This window comes from Microtus pennsylvanicus, chromosome 4 (genome assembly GCF_037038515.1).
Source record: "Microtus pennsylvanicus isolate mMicPen1 chromosome 4, mMicPen1.hap1, whole genome shotgun sequence".
Lineage (NCBI taxonomy): Eukaryota > Metazoa > Chordata > Mammalia > Rodentia > Cricetidae > Microtus > Microtus pennsylvanicus.
Window position 1 is genome coordinate 18,323,941 of NC_134582.1, and position 24,803 is coordinate 18,348,743.

The following is a 24,803-nucleotide window of genomic DNA, read 5'->3' on the forward strand; positions in this document are numbered from 1 at the left end:
TGGGGAGGAAAGGGGAACAGGACTGGGAGAAGTGGAGGAAGGGAAGGCTGCAGTTGGAACGTATTGTAGGAAATAATAATAATATTAATGTTAAAGAGCCAGGCAGTGGTGACACGCACCTTTAATGCCAGCACTTGGGAGGCAGAGGCAGGCAAATCTCTGAGTTCGCGGCCAGCCTTGTCTGAGCGAGTACCAGGACAGGCTCCAATGCTACACAGAGAAACCGTATCGTGGAAAAACAAAGTTAAAGAATAACTTCTCTTAGGTAATATTTTTAAAATCCATGAAAATATCAAAATGTTCCAGAGTTCTACATGGAAGATCAGTCTATTCTAAATATATAAACATCTTATACAGTTCTTAAATTCTATTTTTGATGAAATAGTTCACTTACGGTCATTAGGCTTTGTAACAGACTCATAAAATTCACATGCTCTCCTTTCACAGGTTGGTGACCACAGAGTATCAGGAGAATTAATTCCATCGTCACCATTAGTCTTCAAAGATAAAACACTCCCACCTTTCTGAATGAACACTGAAGGAGTCTCTGTGTTTAAGCATCTATCCACATTCAAAGCTGTTTCTAAATCTGAAGCCAAATGCTTATTTTGATGAGGAGGCTCTGAATCCTGTTTTCTGGAGTCAGCCAGGTCAAAGCCACCTTTTGCATCATCTGTACTATGACTATAAGGAGGACTGGGTGTCTCATCCACAGTGCACGGCTTCTCCCCCAGAATGGCCTCTCGGGCATGAGGGCTGAGTGTCTCATCCACAGTGCACGGCTTCTCCCCCGGAACAGACTCTCGGGCATGAGGGCTGGGTGTCTCATCCACAGTGCACGGCTTCTCCCCCGGAACGGCCTCTCGGGCATGAGGGCTGGGTGTCTCATCCACAGTGCACGGCTTCTCCCCCGGAACGGCCTCTCGGGCATGAGGGCTGGGTGTCTCATCCACAGTGCACGGCTTCTCCCCCAGAACGGCCTCTCGGGCATGAGGGCTGAGTGTCTCATCCACACTGCGCAGCTGTTTCCCCAGAACAGCCTCTCCTGCATATTCCTTTAAAAATTATTAATGAAACAACAGTAAGTTCTGTTTTTCACACTCACTTTAACACTTAATGGAGAAAGCAGTGCAACTGCTAAAACATGCTTATTATATTAGTAAACAGTCTATACAGTACTAGTATATCCTGAACTATGTATGAGCCAAAGTTAAGCAATTTACCAAAACCAAAATTAAAAATGTGGTTATGCTCGTCTATCAGCAGATGCATTATAGATACTAATCTGAGTGTTCTCAACTCGGTTATTGTAATTTAAAAAAAAAGAGGGGGGGATGTTCATGGACTGACAGATACTACTGGGCCTCATCAACTGGGTCCAATGCTGACGCTAGCTCTAGTAGAATCCAAAAACTTTTCTGTCTCTTTAAAGGACATAATATCTTGCCAATACACTATCTGAAAGTCTCAAACAAAGAAGGTTTAAAAACCCAGGACGAAAGTACTCAAGATTCAGGGGTTTTAGCAGGTGGATCTCTGAGTTCAAGGCCAGTTGGTCTACTGAGAGACTTCCAGAACAGCCAGGACTATAGATCTTGAAAACAAACAAGCAAAAGTCTTCCAGCAATGGACTGCATCTCCTAAAACCACTCACTGTCCAAAACAATCCCTCCTTTCGTCAGCTGCTCTTCCCAGGCCAAGACTTAGACTGTAAAGACTATCTCAGTCAAGTGAGGGAAGGCAGCAGGGGAGCTAGGCTAGACACACAGGACTAAAAACGAGATCCACACAAAAAGGTAGGAGTCAGAAATGGCTACAACGATTCAGGACAGGAAAAACCAGGTGGCATCAGAACAAAGAGAAAGGTCTAACACAAGAAAAGGAAACATGCTTGAGCAAAGTAAAAGATAATGATTGTTTTGGTAGTGTTTTTTTGTTTGTTTGTTTTGTTTTGTTTGCCTATTTGTTCCGAGATGGGTTCCCAAGTATCCCAGACTGGTTTGAACTCAGCTATATAGCTTAGTTGACCTTGAAGTTTAAACTCTTTTGCCTCCACCCCAGTGCTGGAATTCAATGCACAAACCACCACACCTGACTAGATTAAAGTACTTTATAAATCACCTACATGCATGACATCAGATGTTTAAATCTAAGAAAATGTATGTAATTGCTTATTTTAGCAATACCAAAGATACATACAATCAAACACAAATCATATAAGTAGTAATTTTTGTATTTTTCCATATTTTTCAGAGGCTAACAATGATAGTTTGTTTTGAAAGTTTAATATCTTACAAGCATGAAAGATTCCTAAGAAGTTGAAATAAAATGCTCATTAACTTACTCTACTTTGATCTGGAACAACATCCATCAAACTGGGTGCCCCCTCCTTCTCAGTTCTCCAGGTATAAGAATAAACTGGTAACACATTATCTACCTGCTTTATATTATCTACAATACCTGCATAGCCACCTAAAAATAAAGAAAAAAGTTAAATGGAACAATGTCAAAGTTTAGGAAGTCTTATGCAATAATTCTTTTTAGCTTAATAATTAGTATTTATATGACAAATTTAGTAAATTAGAAAGATGATTTCTGATTCTCAAATGTCTGAACAGCATGCAACCATTTAAAATGGCCAACCCAAGAACATACTACTGTATTTCTAGCAGTACCAAAATATTTCTTGTGTAGGAGGTGGCTGACCTTCTGCTCAGGTATTAAAAAACTCTTCTCAAAGTTTTTAGGCTGAAGATTTGAAGGGAAAATAAAAGTTATCTGATAACAAATCATAACAAGGATTTTTTTTTTTTTATAAAAAGATAAACTCAAACCCAAATTTGAGAACAAAGATCCAGAAAGAATAGCTTATGCCTGAAATTTCAGTAGTCAGTAGGCTAAGGCTGCAAGACTGCAATAAGCTAAAGTCCATCTGGAATACACAGTAAGATCCAGGCCAGCCTAGGTTACTATATAAAACCTTTCCTCAAACAAATCATACTTCAACACTTACTGGTCCCCAGAAGACAACCACGGCCTTCCTCAGACTCTCTGTGAGTTGTTCCAGAACTTCCTGAAGTATATGCACCATGGAAAACCAGAGAGCTGTTATTTTCTAATTGGAACTCACAGTTTAAGATATTGTTTCCATTTGCCTGTTGAGAAAATACCCTCTTTTAAATTAAAAAAGAACATTTTGAAGAAAATATTGAGAACAGAATTCTGCTTTACTAAAGGATGCAGTTAGAAAATAAGGAAAAATAAGGGGAAAAAATGCCAAGCACTAGTGTAATTAATACTTTATTCCAAAAGGCTTTAGCAATTAAACTACCACCAGTTCATCAAGACTTGCTGGGGACAGGATGTCATCGCACAGATGATTTAATCATAAAAAATAGCATCTGCATCCAGACACATATGACCAACAATGACATCATCAAACACAAAATCAGTAGAAAATGCAGCTGCATCTACCTTGTGAAGGAGTGAGTGCACAGCACCACATATGTCAATCAACTGGTCCTGAGAAAAATGCATCACTACAATTCTTGTCAAATGCTTAACCTATTCTAATCAGGGGAAATAGTAATCAGAAGTTTCCAGATTATGGGTCATTCTACAAAACAAAGAGCCTAAATTTTATAAACTGCTTTATGTATAAAAGAATTGCAAGTTACTATAAAAAACCAACAACTACTGGCCATATAACCTTTGATTAAATTATGAATCATAAACAGTGAAAAATAAAGAATATTTTAGAGATAACTGGGCAAGTTTGAATATGGACATTAATCAAAAATAATATATCAGGCACTGGAGAATGGTTAAGAACTGATGTGAAAAAATGACAGGCCAGTAGCTGGGCAGGAAGTTAGGCAGGAAAATCAAACTGAGAACGATGGGGAAAAGGAAGGCAGAGTCACGGAGAGGACATGTAGAAATGAGGCGCATGCAATATACATATTAATAGAAATGGGTTAATTTGGAATGGAGAGATGGCTGAGCAGTTAAGAGCATAGGCTGTTCTTCCAGAGAACCCAGGTTCAATTCCCAGCACCCACATGGCAGCTAACAACTGTCTGCAATTCCAGCTCCAGGGGACCTGGTATCTTCACATCAATGCACATAAAATAAAATTACATAAATTATTTTCTTTAAAAAAAAGAAAGAAATTGGTTGTTCCAAATATAAGAGTTAGCTAGTAACAAGCCTGAGCTATCAGCCAAGCATTTACAAGTAATATTAAGCCTCCAAGTTATTTGGGACCAAGCAGTAGGGACACGAAATATCCAATTACAGAGACCACTGACTGTATTCTAAAGAATTTGTGTTTGGCTCTAGAACCCACATAGTGGCTCATAATCATATGCAACCACAGTCCCAAGGGATCTGACACCCTATTCTGGCCTCTAAGGGTACCAGGCATGCAAATAATCCACAGACATACATGTAGTAATAAGGGCGGCGGGGCTGCATCCCCAGCACCCTGGCTGCCGGGCTAGCTTATGCCCGAAATAACAACACACAAACTGTATTCATTTAATCACTGCTTGGCCCATTTCTATCTAGCTTCTTCTAGGCTAATTCTCACATATTAATTTAGCCCATTTCTAATCATCTGTGTAGCACCCCTAGGTGCGCTTACCAGGAAGATTCTAGCCTATGTCCATCCTGGGTCGGCATCTGCTCCCGAGAGGAGAGCTGTGGAGTCTGAGATCACTTCCTCTTCCTCCCAGCATTCTGTTCTGTTTACTCCTCCCACCTATCTTCTAACCAATGAGGGCCAAGCAGTTTCTTTTTATTTAACCAATGACCTTCCTCCATCACATACATACATGTAGGCAAAACACCCATATACAAAATATTTTAATTTTAAACTACTGCATCTAAGAAAGATTAATAGCATTGTGATTATGTGGGGAAATACCTCTTAGTCATTGGTGATAAATTCTAGTGTATAGTCACAAATCATATGCAATTTATTTTCAAATGATTCAGAGGGAGAAAAAATGCTATGGTAACAAGATGTTAATTGCTCAATGCAAAGAAAGGATGTCCACTGATTACAATTTCTTTATTTTCTTGCCTTCTTGCATGTAACCCAGGCTGACTTTGAAATCCTAATCTTTCTAAATCAGCTTCCCAAGTACTGGAATTCTTAACTTCCTTTTTACTTTCTTGGTTGATTGAAAAATAAGAGAAATGAGGCAGAGAAAAATCAAACTTCTCATCAATTTTAAGTCCACAGAAAACCACAGGCTTAAGTTTAATGTTAACATGAAATTAACCAGGTTTAGTAGCGCACAATTCTAATCCTAGCAACTGGAAGGTAAGAGGTGGATGGATGAGATGTTCAAGGTCATCCTCAGCTCCACAGTGATGTTGGAAGCCAGCATAGTCTACATAAAACTCGACCTCAAAACAAAACAGCAACATAAAAAAAAAAAATCTAACAAGACAGACAGTAATTTACAATACTGAAGAACAAAAAAAAAAAACAAGAAAGACTGGATGTACTTGACTGAAATCACTTACAGGTAACTTGAAAACATTTTCTGGTGACTCCTGTCCTGCTTCATATAACATCCCTGGAACAGCCAGTTGTTCAAAATATGCTTCTAGATGATCATCATAAAATTCTTCATCATTAATATCATCATCTATTGATAAAGTAGAATGAAAAACACAATAGGTTTTTGAGGAGCAACTGAATTTACACATAATGTTTAATCACAAAGGCTGGTAAAACAAACAGGGCAGTGGGTGACATACCAACTAGGTAGCTGTTTTTATGCTTAGAATAAGAAACTATAATAAAGCCAAGTGAGCTAATATATACCTATAAGTTCCTAACATTTAGGAGGCAGGAACAAAAAAATGATAGCAAATTCGAGGCCACCCCAGTCTATAGAGCAAGTTTCAGAACAGTTATAGCTACATGAGTCTATCTCAAAAAAGAAATCGGAGACATTGGGGTTTAGGATATAATTCAGTGGCAGAGTATCTGTCTAACATGGAGGGGAGGTCCAGCATTTAAGACCCAAGACCACAGAAGAAAAGAAAAAAACAAGAAGGCAAAGAGAGAAAGTAAGAGAGCAAGAGATCAAGAGAGAGAAAAAGAGAGATCGACTGATAGTTTTCTGTGAAGCAGAAAGATCAAGAGCTCAAAGATAGTGTGAGCTATAAAGCAAGACCTTTTCAGTCAAAAATTAAATAAAAATAAAAATAATGTTGGGTATGGTAGCTTTAATGCCAACACTTAGGAGGCAGAGGCAGGCAGATTGGTGGTGAATTTATGAACAGCCTGATCTACCTATGGAATTTTAGACCAGCCTCCACAGTGAGACCCTGTCTCAAAAGAAATTAAAAATTAAAAATAAACCCTGCCACTCAGATCATGAACAGAGCCTTGTTAAAGGGAGAAGGAAAAGACAAAGTCTAATGAATACTACAGTACAGACAAAAGTCAAGTGGCAAAGGAAAGGCAGAAAACAGCCATTCTATAGTACCAGAGGTATCTTCCAGGTTTGTCAGTGTTAAAAGTTTCTCATTTTCTAATAAGCTGATGTGGCTGAAATCACTGTTTGGAGCCTTGTCTTCAAGATGTTTCCCAGCATCAGGCATGATAGTCTAAAAGGAAACAAATGTTATATATAGGGCAACAAAAAAGACAGTTAATAAGTGAAAACTACAGGTCAGTCAATGAAGAATTTGGGCTTTGCGTGGACTAGTAACTTCCCTTCTTGCCCTACTCTACTTCCCTATACTGACCCACCTTCAAATGTAGGGCCCTACCAAACTGCCTCCATAGCTTACAAATCAAGTAACATAGTTTAATAAACTACACAAATAAATTCAGGCAATAAAGTCTGCTACAGGGAGTGAATGCACTAAGAAAGCTGGAGTAAGTAATCCTGATCCAAGCAATCTTTCCTATCATTTTTTAGAACTACTTATTTCTCTTCCTCCCAACCCCAAAACCAGCTAGCATTAAAGGGCATGAGCAACTTCCTAAAAACAGGTAAGGCCCAGAATAAAAATTTAACACTTTCTTGTGTCATTTATTTCACACACCAGCTTTTTTTTTTGTTTGGTTTTTTTGTTTTGTTTTGTTTTGATTTTCCAGACAGGGTTTCTCCGTAGCTTTTGGTTCCTGTCATGGAACTAGCTCTTGTAGACCAGGCTGGCCTCGAATTCAGAGATCCGCCTGCCTCTGCCTCCTGAGTGCTTGGATTAAAGCGTGCGCCACCACTGCCCAGCTTCACACCTGTATTTAATATAATATTAAAAAGCAACAGATACCAACTTAAGAGTTAATTGCAAAATTAACCTAATTTCAAGATTAAGAACATTGTATGTCCATGTGATTTTATATTTATACAGGACAGGACTCATCTAATCCAATACATATCTAATGCACAAGTTGGTGCCAGAACAACTTTCATTTTATTTTATTATTTTTTTGAGACAAGGTCTCACTATGTGGCTGGCTTGAAACTCACTATGTAGAACAAGCTGGTCTTAAACTAAGAGACCAAGTGATGAGATCAAAGGCAAGTACCACCACCTCCAGGTAGAACTACCTTTGAATCTCCTTATTACTAGAGCTAAACCACCCCACCTTTGTTTTTTCAACAGAAGGTGATGGATAGTGTTTCAACTTGGTAGAAGTTGGAATCACTTAAGAGATAACTCTCTGGGCTTACTGTGATTACATGAATTAAGGTGAAAAGACCCACCTGCTGTAGGTGGCATCATTCCCTAAGTAGGGAATCCAAGGTTATATAAGAGTGAAGAGACTCCAGGCTTGGTAGCACATGCCTTTAATCCCAGCCCTCAATGGGCAAAGGCAGACACATCTCTGTGAGTTCAAGGCCAACCTGCTCTACATAGCAAGTTCCAGGATAGCCACGACTACAGAGAGATGGCAAAACAAAAAAGAGGAGAGAAAGCAATCTAAACCTGGCCATGTATGCATGCACTATTCTGATTATGGATTTCATAGAACCAGTTCACTCAAGCTGCTGCTGTGAATCCCCAGCTATGAGGGCAGTGATGTGGAATTGTGAACTAAAGTAAACCCTTTCTGTTTTCACCAGGTGTTCACCGCAGCAACAGGAAAGGGAACTAAGACACAAAGACTTCCCATACAGCCCTGCTGGCCTCAGATTCACGGCAATCCTCCAGGTAGTCTCCCAAGTGCTAGGAATATAGGGATATAACACCAAGCATAGCTAGATTTGCAATTTTGCTACAAAAGTTCTGTTATGTACAGTGTGTGTGTGTATGTGTGTGTGTGAGAGAGAGAGAGAGAGAAATACAAACTTCTACTCTATTACAGCACTCCAGACATTGATAACAAATATATAAAAATTTACCTTGTGTTCTTGATTATTCATCCATGACTTTAAGTGAAAATCAAGAGCTGAGTCTATTTAAGAAAAAACAAAAATCGAGGGATCAGATTATTTTTCAATCATACTTAAAAGCAACAAATAAACGAACTAAACATTTCCTTTAGCTCGAAACAGAATAGATGCATGTTCAGATGATAACACAGGAATCCATCACTGGTCAGCTAAACTTTTAAAACTATTAGGATGGGTATCATAAAATTACACACGTGCCATGAAACCTGAACATCAATCTAATCAACTGTAAAGTTAACGTTTTCGTAGTAAGAGATTTAGGAAAGGGGAGAGAAATGACATCCACATAAGCCAGCAGACAAGCCCAAATACAGAAATGAGTTCTAAATGACAGGCTGCCCTTATTTCAACAAGCATGACTGTACAGGATAAGACAAATGATCTTCAAACCTCAATTCAAGCACATCAACACTGGCTGCCTCGCTAGCACATAAAGTAAGTAAGTTTACCAACTGATAACAGCACTATTGATCATACAATAAAAGGTTAGCACATTTAGAGATGTAGTCTAAAATATATAACAACAGAAATTTTACAATATCAGAGAGAGCCATAATAAATAGTACTGGAGTATAGCTCCATTGCCAGTGCTCCCTAAGCATGTGTGAGGCCCTGAGTTAGAACTGTCCCTGCTCCCTGACCTGGAGTCAGGGGTTTGGCTCCACCGTACATATACTCCCACCACAACAATCATCTTGTCAGGCCCACAGCGATGCAACCAGCCACACATGGACCGAGGTCACAGAAACTACAATAAAGCCTTTCACTACTTACGGTTTCCAGACATTTGTTACAAATAAACAGCTTGTTTAATATATATGATAAATCTATAATAATGTTTTGAGTACATTTTCTTTCTTCTTTTTTGTTTGGGGGAGGGTGGTTATGGTTGTTTGTTTTCTTTTCTTTTTAGAGACAGTGTCTCACTATGTACTTCTGGCTGTTCTGGAACTTGTAGACTCATCTGACCTCAAACTCAGAGATTCCCCTGCCTCTTCTTCCTCATACTGGGAGAACTAAAGATGTGTACCACACACCCCACCACCATTTTCCATCTCTACCATCATTTAAACATCTACTTTAAAATAAATTTTTAAAGGAGGAGAGGAAACTGTGGTTGGAATGTAATATAAAAGAAAATAATAAGTAACTCTTTTTAAAAATTTAAAAAATAAAAATAATCACATTATTAAATAAACAAAAAAATTTAAATGACTCACTTTTGAATATTTCAAAATTATAAACAACAATTTATTTTAGAATTATATTAATACAAAAATAAGTTTAGGTTGGGGGAAAAAAAGTGACAAGTACCAGGAATGCACTCTTTGTTCTAAACAGAAGCATGCTATGCCTATTAACAGCATGGTTTCCAGGGCAAAGAAGAGATGTCTGTTTATCACAGGACAGAAAATAAAACTGACATCCAGCAAAGGACAGGGAAATTAAATCTATTAAAATGTATACATGAAATAATTATGAACACTTCATACCCGGTACTTGTTCCAGAGGGGAAACTTCATCCAAAAGACGCTGACACTGAACAGATGTTGTAGTGTTAGCTTGCTTCTCTTCTGTTCTTGGTTTCATGAGAGCCAGCGACAAATGTGGGTTTTCTATGTAGCTCTTTTTCCTTGAGGCAGAACTTTTTGAGGGAGGAGAATTATGACAAAATGTTAGTTACCTTGGGTAAATCTACAAAATGTCCATTAAGGGCTGGAGAGATGGCTCAGTGGTTAAGAGCATTGCCTGCTCTTCCAAAGGTCCTGAGTTCAATTCCCAGCAACCACATGGTGTTTCACAACCATCTGTAATGAGGTCTGGTGCCCTCTTCTGGCCTTCAGGCATACATGCAGACAGAATATTGTGTACATAATAAATAAAAATATTTAAAAAAAAAAATGTCTATTAACCAGTACAGCACCTCATCTTTCAAAAAGAAAAATAGATATACACAGTGAAATAAAAACTGAGCTCAGCCAAGAAATGAAACTGGAAATACATTCCAGGGACAAGATAAGAATGTGGGGTCCCGTGGCACGGTCCATCAGCTCCAAGGACAGTGTCTCTCTGCTACTCTGCCTCTCCAGAGAAAAACCCTTTCTCTATCACATAAATATGTCAAGAAAAAAGGCCAGCTTTCTAAAACTGAGTTATACTTACTGACACTAGAATAGCATGCTTGCCAAAACAGCAAATCTTTGAATTAATAAAGGTTTTTACAGTTGTTTTGCTTTTGTTATAGACTCTCACTGAGTTCTTGGTTGCCCTAGAATTTGCATGTAAACCTCGCTGTCCTGGACTTTTGATATTGCTTCTTCTACCCCAAGTGCTAGTATTACAGTATGGAATGATAGTATATCAGCACACTTCTACCCCCACATGCTGAGATTATTCTACAGAGTTATACTGTGGAATTACGTTACGCCACCACACGTAGAAAGTGAAGATTTGACAGATTTAACCCTATTCCCACTTCTGTCTCATACTTGACTTTCTACTTGCTTCTACAATTTCTCATGCAGATGAAATAGTTCATGCTAACAGTAATTCTCCTTCCAATCAACTTCTAGCTTGTGGGTCTACAGCAGCTCCCCACAGCAGGAAAGGAATCAGAAAGACCCACAGGGACAAATCCCAAAGTGCAACAAACACACCATTTGACAGAGACCAAGGACCAAGCTTAAACAGAGTCAGGGGTTCAACAAAAAGAGCATTGAAATCTTATGCTTTAAGTTAAAGAGTCCTGCAATGCTTCCACACACCTTTGCCTACAATTTACTTCCTATTTTTCCTCTATCCCTTTATTAGTGTTGCCATATATTAAATACCTCTAGCTAAAAAAGCACACTCATAGATAATACAGGGAAATCTCACCTCATTAAAAGAGGGCAGGGGCAGTTGGGCAGTGGTGATGCATACCTTTAATCCCAGCACTCAGTGGGCAAAGGCTGGCAGATCTCAGTGAGTTCAAGGCCAGTCAGGGCTACACAGAGAAACCCTGTCTCAACCCCCCCCCAAAAAGAGCAGAAGTAAAAAAATACTACAAATGAAACAAAAGTATCAAATAAATAAAGAAATTAATAACTTCTAAAAAGAAAAGAAAATACTTCGTCTGGAGTGATGGCTCAGCGATTAAGAGCACTGCCTATTCATCCAAAGGTCCTGAGTTCAACAACCACATGGTTGCTCACAACCATCTACGAGATCTGGTGCCCTCTTTAGGAAGAGACATGGTCAGTGGGTCAGTGGTCCTCATCAACTTAAACCATGAAACCCAATATAGACAAAAAAAAAAGTAAAGAAAAATATTTCTATACAAAGGTAATCATCTATTAAGAGGCAAAGCACTGACTATGTCTCAGCACATTAAGCCTCAGCAATACTTAGAATCAAGCAGAAAACCTTAAAACTGTCGATATTAATACCATCAAGAACTTCAAGTTAGTTTTAGTTTGAGAGATTTCTAGATTTTCTACAGTTCATATATATAAATGTATAAATTATTTTTACCTCTAAAAATGAAAGATCAAATATAATACTAAGCTAGCAAGATGGCTCAATAGACAAAGGTTATTTGTCACCAAACTTTATTTCCTGGGACCAATATAGTGGAAAGAGAGAACTAAGGTGTCCTCTGACCACCACATATGTGCCTTTAATCCCAGCACTCAGGAGGCAGAGGCAGGTAGATATGAGTTCAAGTCCAGCCTGGTCTACAGAGCAAGTTCTAGGATAGCCAGGGTTGCACAGAAAATTCTGTCTTGAAGAACCAAAAAAAAAAAAGAAAATGTAATCAGTGTCTCTTCTTTACTTAATAGATAAATAGACCCTGATGACTTTCCTAATAACTATATTTTTTACTTTTTTCAATGAGTATGTTTCATTTACAGTCAGAAAAAAAATATTTAAAAGCCAAAAATGTAATTAAAAGATTAAAAGGAAGGCTCTTACAGGTGCAAAGTAGTAGTCAAAGACGACGTCATACATTTCCCCCTAGACCAAGGGTAGCTTTACCAGAGTGTAAATGAAGGCAAGAACTTACTCGTCACCCTGAAAGCTGAGTTGCAATCTTCCTCTTGGCTCAGTGTTGTCATCCTGGCAACTGGGAGACGAGACAAAAGGAACTGAAAGCCTTCCTTCAGTTAGGTATGATGCCTGGACATCAGGACACCTATATAAAGTGATTAAGATTTAAATTATTTACAATTAAAACTCAGCTTTGATGGAGGAAGGTCATTGGTTAAATTAAAAGAAACTGCTTGGCTCTCATTGGTTAGGAGATAGGTGGGAGGAGTAAACAGAACAAAACGCTGGGAGGAAGAGGAAGTGAGGTCAGACTCGACAGCTCTCCTCTCCGGAGCAGACGCAGGAGAGACAAGCAGACGCAGGAGAGACGCCATGCTACCTGCTCCAGGGAAGACGCACGCTATGAAGCTCCGACCCAGGATGGACTTAGGCTAGAATCTTCCCGGTAAGACCGGTGCTATACAGATGATAAGAAATGGGCTAGTCCAGGTGGGAGAGTTAGCCTAGAAGATGCTAGGTAGAAATGAGCCAAGCAGTGTTTAAATGAATACAGTGTCCGTGTAATTATTTCGGGGCATAAGCTAGCCGGGCAGGCGGCTGGGGTGTTGGGGACGCAGCCCCGCCGCCACTCCTTATTACTACACAGCTTGTTGGGCTAAAGATACAGAGTTTTCTGGTAGAGTACTTGCCTAAATACAAAAAACCCTGGATTTGATGCCAACACTACACGCTCTGGGCATGGTGGTAGAAGCTTAAAATTCTGTGTAGAAACAAGCAGACCAGAAATTCAGGGTCATCCTGAGCTATAGTAAGTTTGAGGCTAGCGTGGTCTCAAAATTAACTAATGTCATAGAGTGACGTGATAATAACACAGCCGGGAGTTGGTGGCGCACGCCTTTAATCACAGCACTTGGGAGGCAGAGGCAGGCGGATCTCTGGGAGTTCGAGGCCAGCCTGGTCTACAAGAGTTAGTTCCAGGACAGGCACCAAAGCTACAGAGAAACTCTGTCTCGAAAAACAAAAAAAAAAAAAAGCTAGAGCTAATGGGCCAAACAGTGATTTAATTAAGACAGTTTCTGTGTGGTTATTTTGGAGCTAAGCTAGCCAGGCAGCCGGGACGAACAAGCGGCCTGACTATCCTTGCAACACTGAAGTACTCAATAAACTTGGCTAGCAAAGAAAAAGAGCCACACGAACACAGTAAAGCATGAAGCTGGCTGATGTGAAGTAAAAAGGGAAACTGTCACAGAAAAAAGATGCCAAAATCCAAAGCCACATCACAGGCCAATGTTGAGAAACAGTTTACCAGGCTCCCTGTGTAGCTAGAAAACGCAATCCACAGATGTCTTTTCAAACATATTCTTGAACATAAAGCAGGAAAGAATATAAAAAGCAGTAAGCTGAAAAAATAAAAGAGTGACAATTATCCAGAGAAGCAAGTAGGGAGCCAGAAACCCAAGCCCTAAAATTCAATATCCAGCTCTCCTGTGGATCAGTATATTATAGGGTTCGTGAGCTCTCCTGTGGATCAGTATATTATAGGGTTCGTGAGCCTGAAAAGAACATGTGCTCAAGTAAGTCTTACCTGTTGTCAGTGCTGGATCTGTTCCTGGCAAGTGTAGAAACAGCAATAGGCAAGCCGAAATTTGATGAAAGAGTGACATTTTCCAAAACCTCGCTATTACCAAGTAGGGAATTGGTTAAAAAGCTTGGAAACGACTCTTCTGCTATCCCTCGGAAATCTTCCATCTCACTGCAACAACAGCATTTTTAAGTAAGATGACTATTCTATTACGATACCATTTTCCATTAAAAGAACAAGGTCTCTTAAAAAAAAAAGATTCTTGCAAAATCAATAAGAAAGAATACCTACTAACAAATACTCTGAGCTAAAGAAAGCCTCAGAATACATTGCTACCATCAGGCACACACCTTTAATCCCAGCACTCACTCTGTGAGTTCGAAGCCAGCCTGGTCTACAGTGGGAGTTCCAGGACAGCCAAAACTGTTACACAGAGAAACTCTGTCTCGAAAAACAAAAACAAACAAACAGAAAGAACACCTTGCTACCTTACAGTAAAGGATAAACACATCAAATACTAAACTTACTTTCTTAGAACCAACACAGTAAAGAAACACAAGTTGGACTTACTCATGGTTTAGTGGAGGAAGAAACATGAATTACCACAAACTTAACCAGTAAAGAAAGCAAACATGGCTATAACTAATAATCTTTAGGGTTTAGGTTGAGTTTAGAGCTGGCAAGATGGCCCACTGGGAAGAGATGCCATAAAACCTGATAATCTAACTTTAATCCCACGTGGCAGAAGGAGAGAATCAGTAATTTGTCCTCTGGTAGCTACAAATGAGCTGTGGCATTCATGTACCCACAACTACACACATATGCAGATATAAACACAGAGGAAATAAATAAATAAATGTAAAGAAAAATAAATCTTAATAACTTTTAAAAAGTGGACATTTAGTTGTTTTGTTTTAAGATTTATTTATTATGTATACAGTGTGTTCTGCCTGCAACACATGTCAACACAGATGGCTGTGAGCCACCATGTGGTTGCTGGGAATTGAACTCAGAACCTCTGAAAGAACAGTCAGTGTTCTTAAACGCTGAGTCATCGCTCCAGAACAATTTAGTCATTTTCAATACTGAATAAAAACAGTAAGAACAAATCTAAATTTAGCCCTGGGCTTGTAGGATGGTCAGAACAGGATTCGGATGATTATTCCTTCAATGAGAAACTATTTCACATGGTTTTCAAGAGACAACTGGCTCTCCTCTTGCTCCCTCAGCTGCTCCTTTTTCTTCTCCTTATCGCCAGGGGGAGCACAGTCCTGCATCTCTTCCTCCTACATCTTTTGAATATCTGTCTTCAGTTTTAAGGCTTTAAATCCGATGTGAAATGTATACCTCAAGGTTGGGCTCTAGGTATTAGGTATCTAACAAGCACCCAAAGTATAAATCATGATTCTGTATCCTTCTCATCCTTCAAAAAAAAAAAAATCTAGTCAATCCGCCAAACCAGTAAAAACTAACAACTCCAACCCCTAATCAGCTATACCAAAAATCTTAGTCATCGAGACTTTTGACACCACCTTCCACCCCTACATGCAATCCCTCATCAAATCTGAGTGGCCACACTTTAATGACACAACCAGGATCAAGGTCTCTACTTTCTTCCCCAGTCATTCCCCTATTTTTGTTTGTTTGCTTTAAAAAGACAGGGCCCTGGCCAGGCAGTGGTGGCACACGCCTTTAATCCCAGCACTTGGGAGGCAGAGGCAGGCGGATCTCTGTGAGTTCGAGGCCAGCCTGGTCTACAAGAGCTAGTTCCGGGACCGGTACCAAAGCTGCAGAGAAACCCTGTCTCAAAAAAAAAGGAAAAAAAAAAAAAGAGCTAGTTCCAGGACAGGCTCCAAAAAAGCTACAGAGAAACCGTGTCTCGAAAATCCAAAAAAAAAAAAAAAAAAAAAAAAAAAAAAAAAAAAAAAAGACAGGGTCTTACTATATAACCAAGCTGCACTGCAACACACAATCCTCCTGCCCCAGCCTCCCAAGGGCCAAGAATATTACAGGCAGACACCACTACACTTGACTCCTTCCTTTCTCTTATTTCTACAATCATGTTCAAAGTTCTCCTCCATCAGAATGGAGAAGGCAAAAAGAACCCGGTCGGCCTGATCTTTCACTGCATTTCCGGCTCCCTTCTCACCTCCCTTCACAGCCAAGTGCCCAGGAGGCCACTTCACAGTTACTACTTCTATCTCATCTGACATCCTCTGCCTGTAACGTTACAGTGTGCAGACTTTATATAACCCAGGTTACACATTACACCATTTCAGGTCTCAGTCCGAATGCCTTTGGGGTAAATACCCTCAGAAAGTAGCATCTTGGGCTGGAGAGATGGCTCAGAGGTTAAGAGCACTGCCTGCTCTTCCAGAGGTCCTGAGTTCAATTCCCAGCAACCACATGGTGGCTCACAACCATCTGTAATGGGGTCTGGTGCCCTCTTCTGGCCTGCAGGCATACACACAGACAGAATATTGTATACATAATAAATAAATATAAAAAAAAAAAAGAACGTAGCATCTTCATCTGACCCTCATCCAGCCTCACACCTTTAGACCTCTAGATTCCATGCTGACATCCTTGCAACCTCACACACAGTACTTTAAAGGACCACAAATCCCCTGCTAAAAACAGTTTACTTCCCCACCTGTCCCTTTCCCCACTCAGGCTTGTTGACACATCCTATAATATTCCTATGTGCACCTCAAGGCCTACAGTTACTTCTCCCAGGTAAGTGCATACCTAGCTTCTTCCTGACGATGACCTCAACTTAAACGTGACCTTCTAAGAAAAGTGGTCCCTTATCAAATCTAGATCCAGCCCCAACATCCTTCATTTCACAACTTGGGGACCTCCAATCATTCTAAGATCTCCTGATTTCTCAGTTAGAGATATCTTTTTTTTTTAACTAATTTCATTTTTTATGTGCATTGGTGCTTTGCTGCATGTATATCTGTGTGAGGTGTCAGATCCTCTAGAACCTGAGTTACAAACAGTTGTGAGCTGCCAGATGAATGTTGGGAATTGAACCCGGGTCCTCTGGAAGAGCAGCCATTGCTCTTAACTGCTGAGTCATCTCTCCAGCCCCAGTTATCAACTTATGTTTCTAATTTCAAATGTCTCTCTAGCTCTGAGACCCAATCCTTATTCCCAATGCATGCTATCCATTACCCCACCTCCACACTTGGTTTATCAAGACAGGGTTTCCCTGTAGCTTTGGAGACTGTCCTGGAACTCACTCTGTGGACCAGGGTGGCCTTGAACTCACAGAGATCCTCCTCTCTACACCTCCTGAGGCTCGGGCAACCACCCGCCCAACCGTCCACCACATTTTAAGCAACTGCACAAATGTTTTGACTATCCTGCCTAAATCGAGCCTTGTACTTGTATAATCCAGGAGGTTGAAGCAGGACCGCGTCAGGTTTCAGGCCAGCCTGGGCTACACAGCCAGTACCGCGCCAGAAAGAGCTACAGGGGAAGATCCTGAATAAACAAAATTTAAAAGACAATCAAAAAGCATGTGGCTCCTCAGGTAAAGGTATTTGCCACACCAAGGCTGACGACCTGAGGTGGACCTCTAGGACCCATATGATAGAGAGAAGCAACTCCCACAGGCTATCCCCTGACATGTGCATGCACATAAAATAATGTGATGATAATAACATTTCAAAACTAAGCAAAACCCCAATCATGCATACAGCACATTCCTAAAGCTTTCCTGGATGGGAAAAATGCCCTAATTTCCCTCAGCAATCAATTATTCACCATGTAATGTGAAGATAATACGTTGCTACCTACTTATTTTATTTTAATATTGCATTTTAGACAAGCAGACACCTTTAGGATTTCACTTGCTAATTTCCCCCCTTGGTCTTTCAAGACAGGGTTTCTCTGTGTAGCTCTGGCTGTCCTGGAGCTCGCTTTGTAAACCAGGCTGGCCTTCTTGCCATTTTCTCTAAAAAGTTTAGGAGCCTCAAATTTCACATATGCGCTTGTTTGTATTTAATAATCGACATTCATGGACACAGAAACGATTACTTCCTGTAGTCGTTGCAGGTCTATGGATTTAGTTATGTCTAAAAAGTGCATCCTGCGGAGCCCAAAACACAGTCAAAATTGCCAGCAACCATCATTTAACTATTGAGATACATGTCAAAATCAGGGAAACATTTTGTATATAACTTTCTAAAACTTACCGTGAACTTTGCCCGCAAATCTGTAATCTGGAGGAAAGGTTGGTTCGGGGGTAATGTAAATACCAGAAGCATGACCTCAAAATGGTAACAGCGAATGGAAGTATTGTCATATATACAGCTGCCCTCCACACGATTGTGTCCAACGGGACTTCATGCTTAACTACACAAAGTCTAAAATCAAGAGCAGAGGAAAGGAGGGGGACTGTAAACAATCTTTCATTTTGCATTAACTGTTAGGAATAACTGTGAATGAAGCTTGGCGGACACCAGTTGACATAAGAGCCCTCCCCTCAGAGCGAACAAAAACATTACTTCCAGGAATGTCAGTCAGAAGGACAGGACCGCCCATCACAAACCAGCAAAGCAGTCGCCAGAGCACTTTGCAAGAAAACACCGCAAGGCTCAGAGGCCACGTGTCCCTCCCTCAGAGGTGGGCAGTCACTAGCCGGACCGGAGGACACAAAGATGCGGTCGCTCCAAAGCCCACGGCCAGGCCGGGAGCCCGGGCCACAAGCGGGCACCCGATCTCTCACAGAGCAGCCCAGACTCCAGCCCGTGTCCCCACCAGGCCGGGCCGTCCCGCGGCCGCCCAGAAGCCGCGGCGCGGGCACAAATAAAGAGCCCTGCCCTGTCCCTCAAGTCCATCGCCCCGACGACCCTCCTCACCAGGCCGGGACGCCAGACCCCGCAGTCGCGAGCTCTAGTAAAACGACCGCGGAAGGGGCGGCTCCGCAGCGCTGCAAGTGCGCATGCGCGCGCCGCGGAAATCCGCAACGCATCCCTCCCTCGGCGAGCGGGGGCGTGGCTTCATAACCCATACCGGATTGGACTAGGCGTCGGGAAGGGGCCGGCCGGAGCCTCTGATTGGTGAGGACCGCGCGTCCCTAGATTTGAAGGTCCGAAGCCGCGCCGCCTGGGCTCGGGGAAGCCTGCAGCTAGGTGCCGCCTTCAAAGTCTTGCGATGAATTACTCAGTTTGAGGTCGCCCCACGGCACGGATAGTCATCCTACACGCCAGGGGAAAATTCCGGCGGAAATGTGCCCGCTGTTTTATCCATATTACCCTCTGGTAGATGCAGAAACTAAATGGTTTGCGTTCAATAAATCATTCCTTGGGATACACGTGTCACGACAGCTAGTTAAGCCTAACCCCTAGGATAAAACTGGAATACCAAGTAGAGAAAGAAAAATTCTTCCCTAGCCGCCATTCTTCGTAGACCACACGAATCCCATAATTGTTAAAGCTCAGTTCAAGCTCTTTATCGGAAAAAAGTCTATATCGCTTTAAACATTAGAGTCTCAAAGGGGGAAGAGGTTACCTCTTTTCTTAAGCTAATTCCTTAACGTCAACAATTTTTTGGTTTTTGTTTTGCTTTGTTTTGTTTTGTTTTGTTTTGAGACAGGGTTTCTCTGTAGCTTTGGAGTCTGACCTGGAACTAGCTCTTGTAGCCCAAGCTGGCCTCGAACTCACAATTTTTTAATATCGTTTTAAGAAACAAATGCCAAACAGTAGTGGTCGTACACGCCTTTAATCCCAGCACTCAGGAAGCAGAGGTAGGTGGATCTCTTAGTTCAAGGGCGCAGGCCTGGTCTACAGAGCGAGTTCCAGAATAGTCAAAGGTACTCAGAGAAATCCTGTCTAGAAAAAAGAAAAGAAAAAATAAACATAGAGAAAAGAAATACAAAGCCAACAGTTGCTGTACCTGTGGTTAGCCTGGTGGGGAAAGACATCTGTTTACTTGATCATTTTCCTTTCTGTGTCCGCCAAAAACTTCCTTAGGTGGTCACCCTAGGATAACCTCTTCAGGGTTACTTTCCGGAAACAATGGCTATTAATGGCGCACACCCATAATCCCTGCGTTTGGCTGATTGAGGAAGTAGGATACCGTGCCCAACGCCAGATAGCCTGCACATACTAACACATTACCTTAGAAAACCGAGACAATTTTTAAAAATGAATGGAGCGCCCATCGACTACTCTGTCTTGACACACTTTTTTTTTCCTTTTGTAGTACTTGTCTATCGCTCACATCCAATAAAACTCGGTATCAAAACGCTATCAGGCAGCGGTGGCACACTACCTTTAAATCTCAGGAGGCAGAAGCAGGAGGATATCTGTGAGTTCCGAGACCAGCCTGATCTACAGAGTGAATTTCAGGGGAGCCAGGGCTACACATGGAAATCCTGCCTGGAGAAAAACCAATTAAGAAAAAAAAAAAAAAAAAAAAAAAAAAAACTTCCAAAATCCTCAACTGTAGGGCTCAAAGGAATTCAGGAGGAATTGATACAAAGGATCTATCTTAACCCAACTGGAGGTAAGCTGTTTAACGTTTCTAGGAGTCTTTCACCCTATATCATTGATTTCCCAACTCAAGAAATATGCACAACCTTGTGCCTAATCACTCAGCGACCTGTTGATTGTTGATTCTTGGCTGACAGAGATGAACAAATCAAAGTAAACACAGGCAAAAAGAAAAAAAAAAGCCTGAACTCTGATGCTAGATTACCTAAATAAATGTAAATGGAGTCTCCCTCCCTGGTCCTAGCAATGTACCCTAAGTTATCCGTGAGACCCGGAAGCACTTCAGGAGCTGCTGTCATGTCTTACTTGCCAACTCTAAAGAAAAACTGGATTTCCCGACGTAACCTGCAAATCTTTTTAGAATTTAGAGCCAGGAGAGGTCGTGCAACCAGCCTATCCAAAACAAAAAAGAAATGAAAAGTCTGATGCTTTCAGTGGAATGCCTCTGTCAATATCCAAGTTACAAGATACGAATTTAGCCCGGCGGTGGTGGCGCTCGCCTTTAATCCCAGCACTTGGGAAGCAGGGGCAGGCCGATCTCTGTGAGTTCGAGGCCAGCCTAGTCTACAAGATCTAGCTCCAGGACAGGCTCCAAAGCTACAGAGAAACCCTGTCTTGAAAAACAAACAAAGTGAATACATACTATATTTGTCTTTTAATAACTGTTTCTATTTCCTTAGGTATTATAGATCTATTTATTTGATTCGATTTAATTTTGGCATGTGGTAACTATCAAGAGATTTTCCATTTCTTTTAAATTTTCCATTTTTTGTTAAGTATATGTTTTTTAAATATAACCTAATATTCATATCTGGATTTCATCGGTGTCAGTAGTTATGATCCCCTCCCTTTTTTAAACCCATTGTTTTTAATCTGTGATCTAGTTTTTAATGTTATCCGTGTGGGTTTTTTTTTTTGTTTGTTTGTTTGAGACAGGGTTTCCCTGTAGCTATGGAGCCTATCCTGGAACTAGCTCTTGTAGACCAGGCTGATCTTGACCTCAGGAGATCCGCCTGCCTCTCCAAGTGCTGGGATGAAAAGCCTGCGCTACACTGCCTGGCTTAGTTCTTTTTATTGACTTTATTGAACTATACATTTTTCTCTGCTCCCCTCCCTCCCCTTCAACCCTTTCCCATGGTCCCCATGCTCCCAATTTACTCAGGAGATCTTGTCTTTTTCTATTTCTCATGTAAATTAAATCCATGTATGTCTCTCTTAGGGTCCTCATTGTTGTCTTGGTTCTCTGAGATTGTGAATCATAGGCTGGTTTTCTTTGCTTTATGTCTAACTGCCACTTATAAGTGAGCACATATAATATTAGTCTTTATGGGTCTGGGTTACCTCACTCAATATGTTTTCTAGACCCATCCATTTGCCTGCAGATTTCAAGGTATTATTATCTGCCCCCCCCCCCCCCCCGTGTAGTACTCCATTGTGTAAATGTACATCTTCTTTATCCATTCCTTGGTAGAGGGGCATCTAAGGTTGTTCCCATGTTCTAGCTATGACAAAAAAAAATGCTATGAACATAGTTGAGCACATGTCCATGTGGTATGATTGAGCATCCTTTGGATATATACCCAAAAGTGGTATTGATGGGTCTTGAGGTAGATTATTTCCTAATTTTCTGAGAAACTGCCATACAGATATCCAAAGGGGTTGTAACAGCTTGCACTTCAACCAGCAATGCAGAAGTGTTCCCTTTACCCCACAACCTCTCCAGCATAAGCTGTCATCAGTGTTTTTGATCGTGGCCGTTCTTACAGGTCTAAGATGGAATCTCAGAGTTGTTTTGATTTGAATTTCTTTGACTGCTGAGGATGTCGAGCATTTCCTTAAGTGTCTTTCAGCCATTATAAATTCCTCTGTTGAGAGGTCTGTACCCCATATTTTAATTGGATTATTTGTTCTACTAATGACCAATTTCTTTTTCTTTCTTTCTTTTTTTTTTTTTTTTGATGACCAATTTCTTGAATTCTCCGTATATATTGGAGATCGGCCCTCTATCCAATGTGGGGTTGGTGAAAATCTTTTACCATTCTGTAGGCTGTCGTTTTGTCTTGTTGACCGTGTCCTTTGCTTTACAGAAGCTTTTGTTTCAGAAGGTCTCATTTATTGTTTCTCTCAGTGTCTATGATACTGGGGTTATATTTAGGAGTGGTCTCCTGTGCCAATGCATTCCAGTGTATTTCCCACTTTCTCTTCTATGAGGTTCAATGTGACTGGCTTTATGTTGAGGTCTTTGATCCATTTGGACTTGAGTTTTGTGCATGGCGATAGGTACAGAATTGTTTTCATTCTTCTACATGTTAATATCCAATTATGCCAGCATTTGTTGAATTTTTTTCCATTTGATATTTTTTGCTTCTTTGTCAAAAATCAGGTGTTCATAGGTGTGTGGATTAATATCTGGGTCTTTGATTCAATTCCTTTGGTCCTGTCTGTTTTTATGCCAACACAATGCTGTTTTCAGTACTGTAGCTCTGTAGTAGAGTTTGAAGTCAGGGATTGTGATGCCTCCAGAAATTACTTTATTGTACAGGATTGTTTTGGTTATCCTGGGTTTTTTTTTTTTTTTTTTTTTTTTTTTTTGCTTTTCCAGTGTTGTTCTTTAGAGGTCTGTGAAGAATGTTGCTGGGACTTTGATGGGCATTGCATTGAATCTGTAGATTGCTTTTGGTAAGATTGCCATTTTTACTGTGTTAATTCTACCTACCCAAGAGCATGGGAGATTTTTCTATTTTCTGAACGATTACGCAGTATTTTAAGAATGATTCACTCCTCTAGCTGAGGACCCAAGTTAAGGGCCCAGCACCAATGTCCAGCAGTTCACAAAGTCTTTAACACCAGCTCCAGGGAACCTGGCACCCCTCTTCTGGACTTCCAAGAGCACTTGAATTCACAAATCCATGTACCCACACATAAACCTAATTTAAAACACAGCCTTTTTGTATTTTATGTCATTGGTGTTTTGACTGCGTGTATGTCTATATGAGGGTGTCAGAAGCCCTGGAACTGGTTACAGAGAGGTGTAAACTGCCATGCTGGTGCTGGGAATTGAACCCCAGTCATCTGGAAGAGCAGTCAGTGCCCTTAACCGCTGAGCAATCTCTCCAGCCCCAGGTTTTTTTTAAAAAGACATATTTTTGCCTTGCAAGGCCTCAACTATTCATAAGAAAACTAGTCCAAGGGGCTGGAGAGATGGCTCAGAGGTTAAGAGCATTGCCTGCTCTTCCAAAGGTCCTGAGTTCAATTCCCAGCAACCACATAGTGGCTCACAACCATCTGTAATGGAGTCTGGTGCCCTCTTCTGGCATGCAGACAAACATGTAGACAGAATAATGTATATATAATAAATATTTAAAAAAAAAAACTAGTCCAAAATAAGATTAGTAGCTCCAAGCCGGGCGGTGGTGGCACACGCCTATAAATCCCAGCACTTGGGAGGCAGAGACAGGCGGATCTCTGAGATTGAGACCAGCCTGGTCTATAAGAGCTAGTTCCAGGACAGGCTCCAAAACCAGAGAAACCCTGTCTCGAAAAAAAAAAATTAGTAGCTCCACAGTATTCATCACTTAACCATATTCAAATATAACTTGCTTCCTAACTTCATCTACAAAAGAGCTTTGAGCCAGGCATGGTGCCACATGCCCTTGATGCCAGCACTTGTAACACAAAGACAGGAAGATCTCTGTGAGTTCATGGTCTACATAGTGAGTTCCAAGAGAGGCCAGATTATACAGAGACCCCATCCCCCCGCTCCCCACAAAAAACAGTAACTAATAATGTTGAGTAGTGAGACTGAAGCAATATTTGTCAATATGGTATTTGTGTCGAGTCAAAGAACTCCCTGCAGGAGCTGTTTCTCTCCTGCCACAGTGTTGTTTCTGGGGAACGAATCCAGATGGTAAAGTCTGGTGGTAGGCGCCTTACCCACTGAGTCATCTCATCTGGCATGGTATCTTTTAATGTTAACTTATTTATTTTTGTATTTTTCAGCTTTTTGGCTTTGTGACACAGTAAAAGGAAATTAAGCCTGGAATATAGAACTATTCTATAAAGTAGACTAAAGAATATTCTACTTTAGCCAGTTGTGGTGGTGCTGTAATCCCAGCACTTTGGAGGTGGAGGAAGGTGTGTCAGGAGCAGTTCAAAGTCATCCTAGGCCCCCGAGCCAGTTCAAAGCCAGGCTACACAGATTTTGTTTCATAATAAAACAAAAACAGGACCCAAGTACATATGGTTTCTATAAGACAACAG

The 24,803-nt window shown here is 40.8% G+C and overlaps 1 protein-coding gene across 2 annotated transcripts in view; it reads right to left on the bottom strand.

The window, feature by feature from the left end:
- Positions 1 to 18,983, bottom strand: part of Cep192 (centrosomal protein 192) — a 77,359-nt gene extending 58,376 nt beyond the window's left edge. The window contains exons 1-11 of one of the 2 annotated variants that reach the window (XM_075968406.1): positions 18,909 to 18,983; positions 18,243 to 18,413; positions 14,044 to 14,211; positions 12,475 to 12,603; positions 9,923 to 10,074; positions 8,379 to 8,431; positions 6,510 to 6,630; positions 5,536 to 5,660; positions 3,014 to 3,155; positions 2,345 to 2,472; positions 395 to 1,055 (exon numbers count right to left, since the gene is read on the bottom strand). In XM_075968406.1, the coding sequence (XP_075824521.1) occupies positions 395 to 1,055; positions 2,345 to 2,472; positions 3,014 to 3,155; positions 5,536 to 5,660; positions 6,510 to 6,630; positions 8,379 to 8,431; positions 9,923 to 10,074; positions 12,475 to 12,603; positions 14,044 to 14,211; positions 18,243 to 18,352 (1,789 nt within the window). In that variant the 5' untranslated portion in view covers positions 18,353 to 18,413; positions 18,909 to 18,983. The remainder of the gene's footprint in view (positions 1 to 394; positions 1,056 to 2,344; positions 2,473 to 3,013; positions 3,156 to 5,535; positions 5,661 to 6,509; positions 6,631 to 8,378; positions 8,432 to 9,922; positions 10,075 to 12,474; positions 12,604 to 14,043; positions 14,212 to 18,242; positions 18,414 to 18,908) is intronic. The other variant, XM_075968405.1, reaches the window with a different exon arrangement.
- Between the last annotated feature and the right edge of the window lie 5,820 nt (positions 18,984 to 24,803).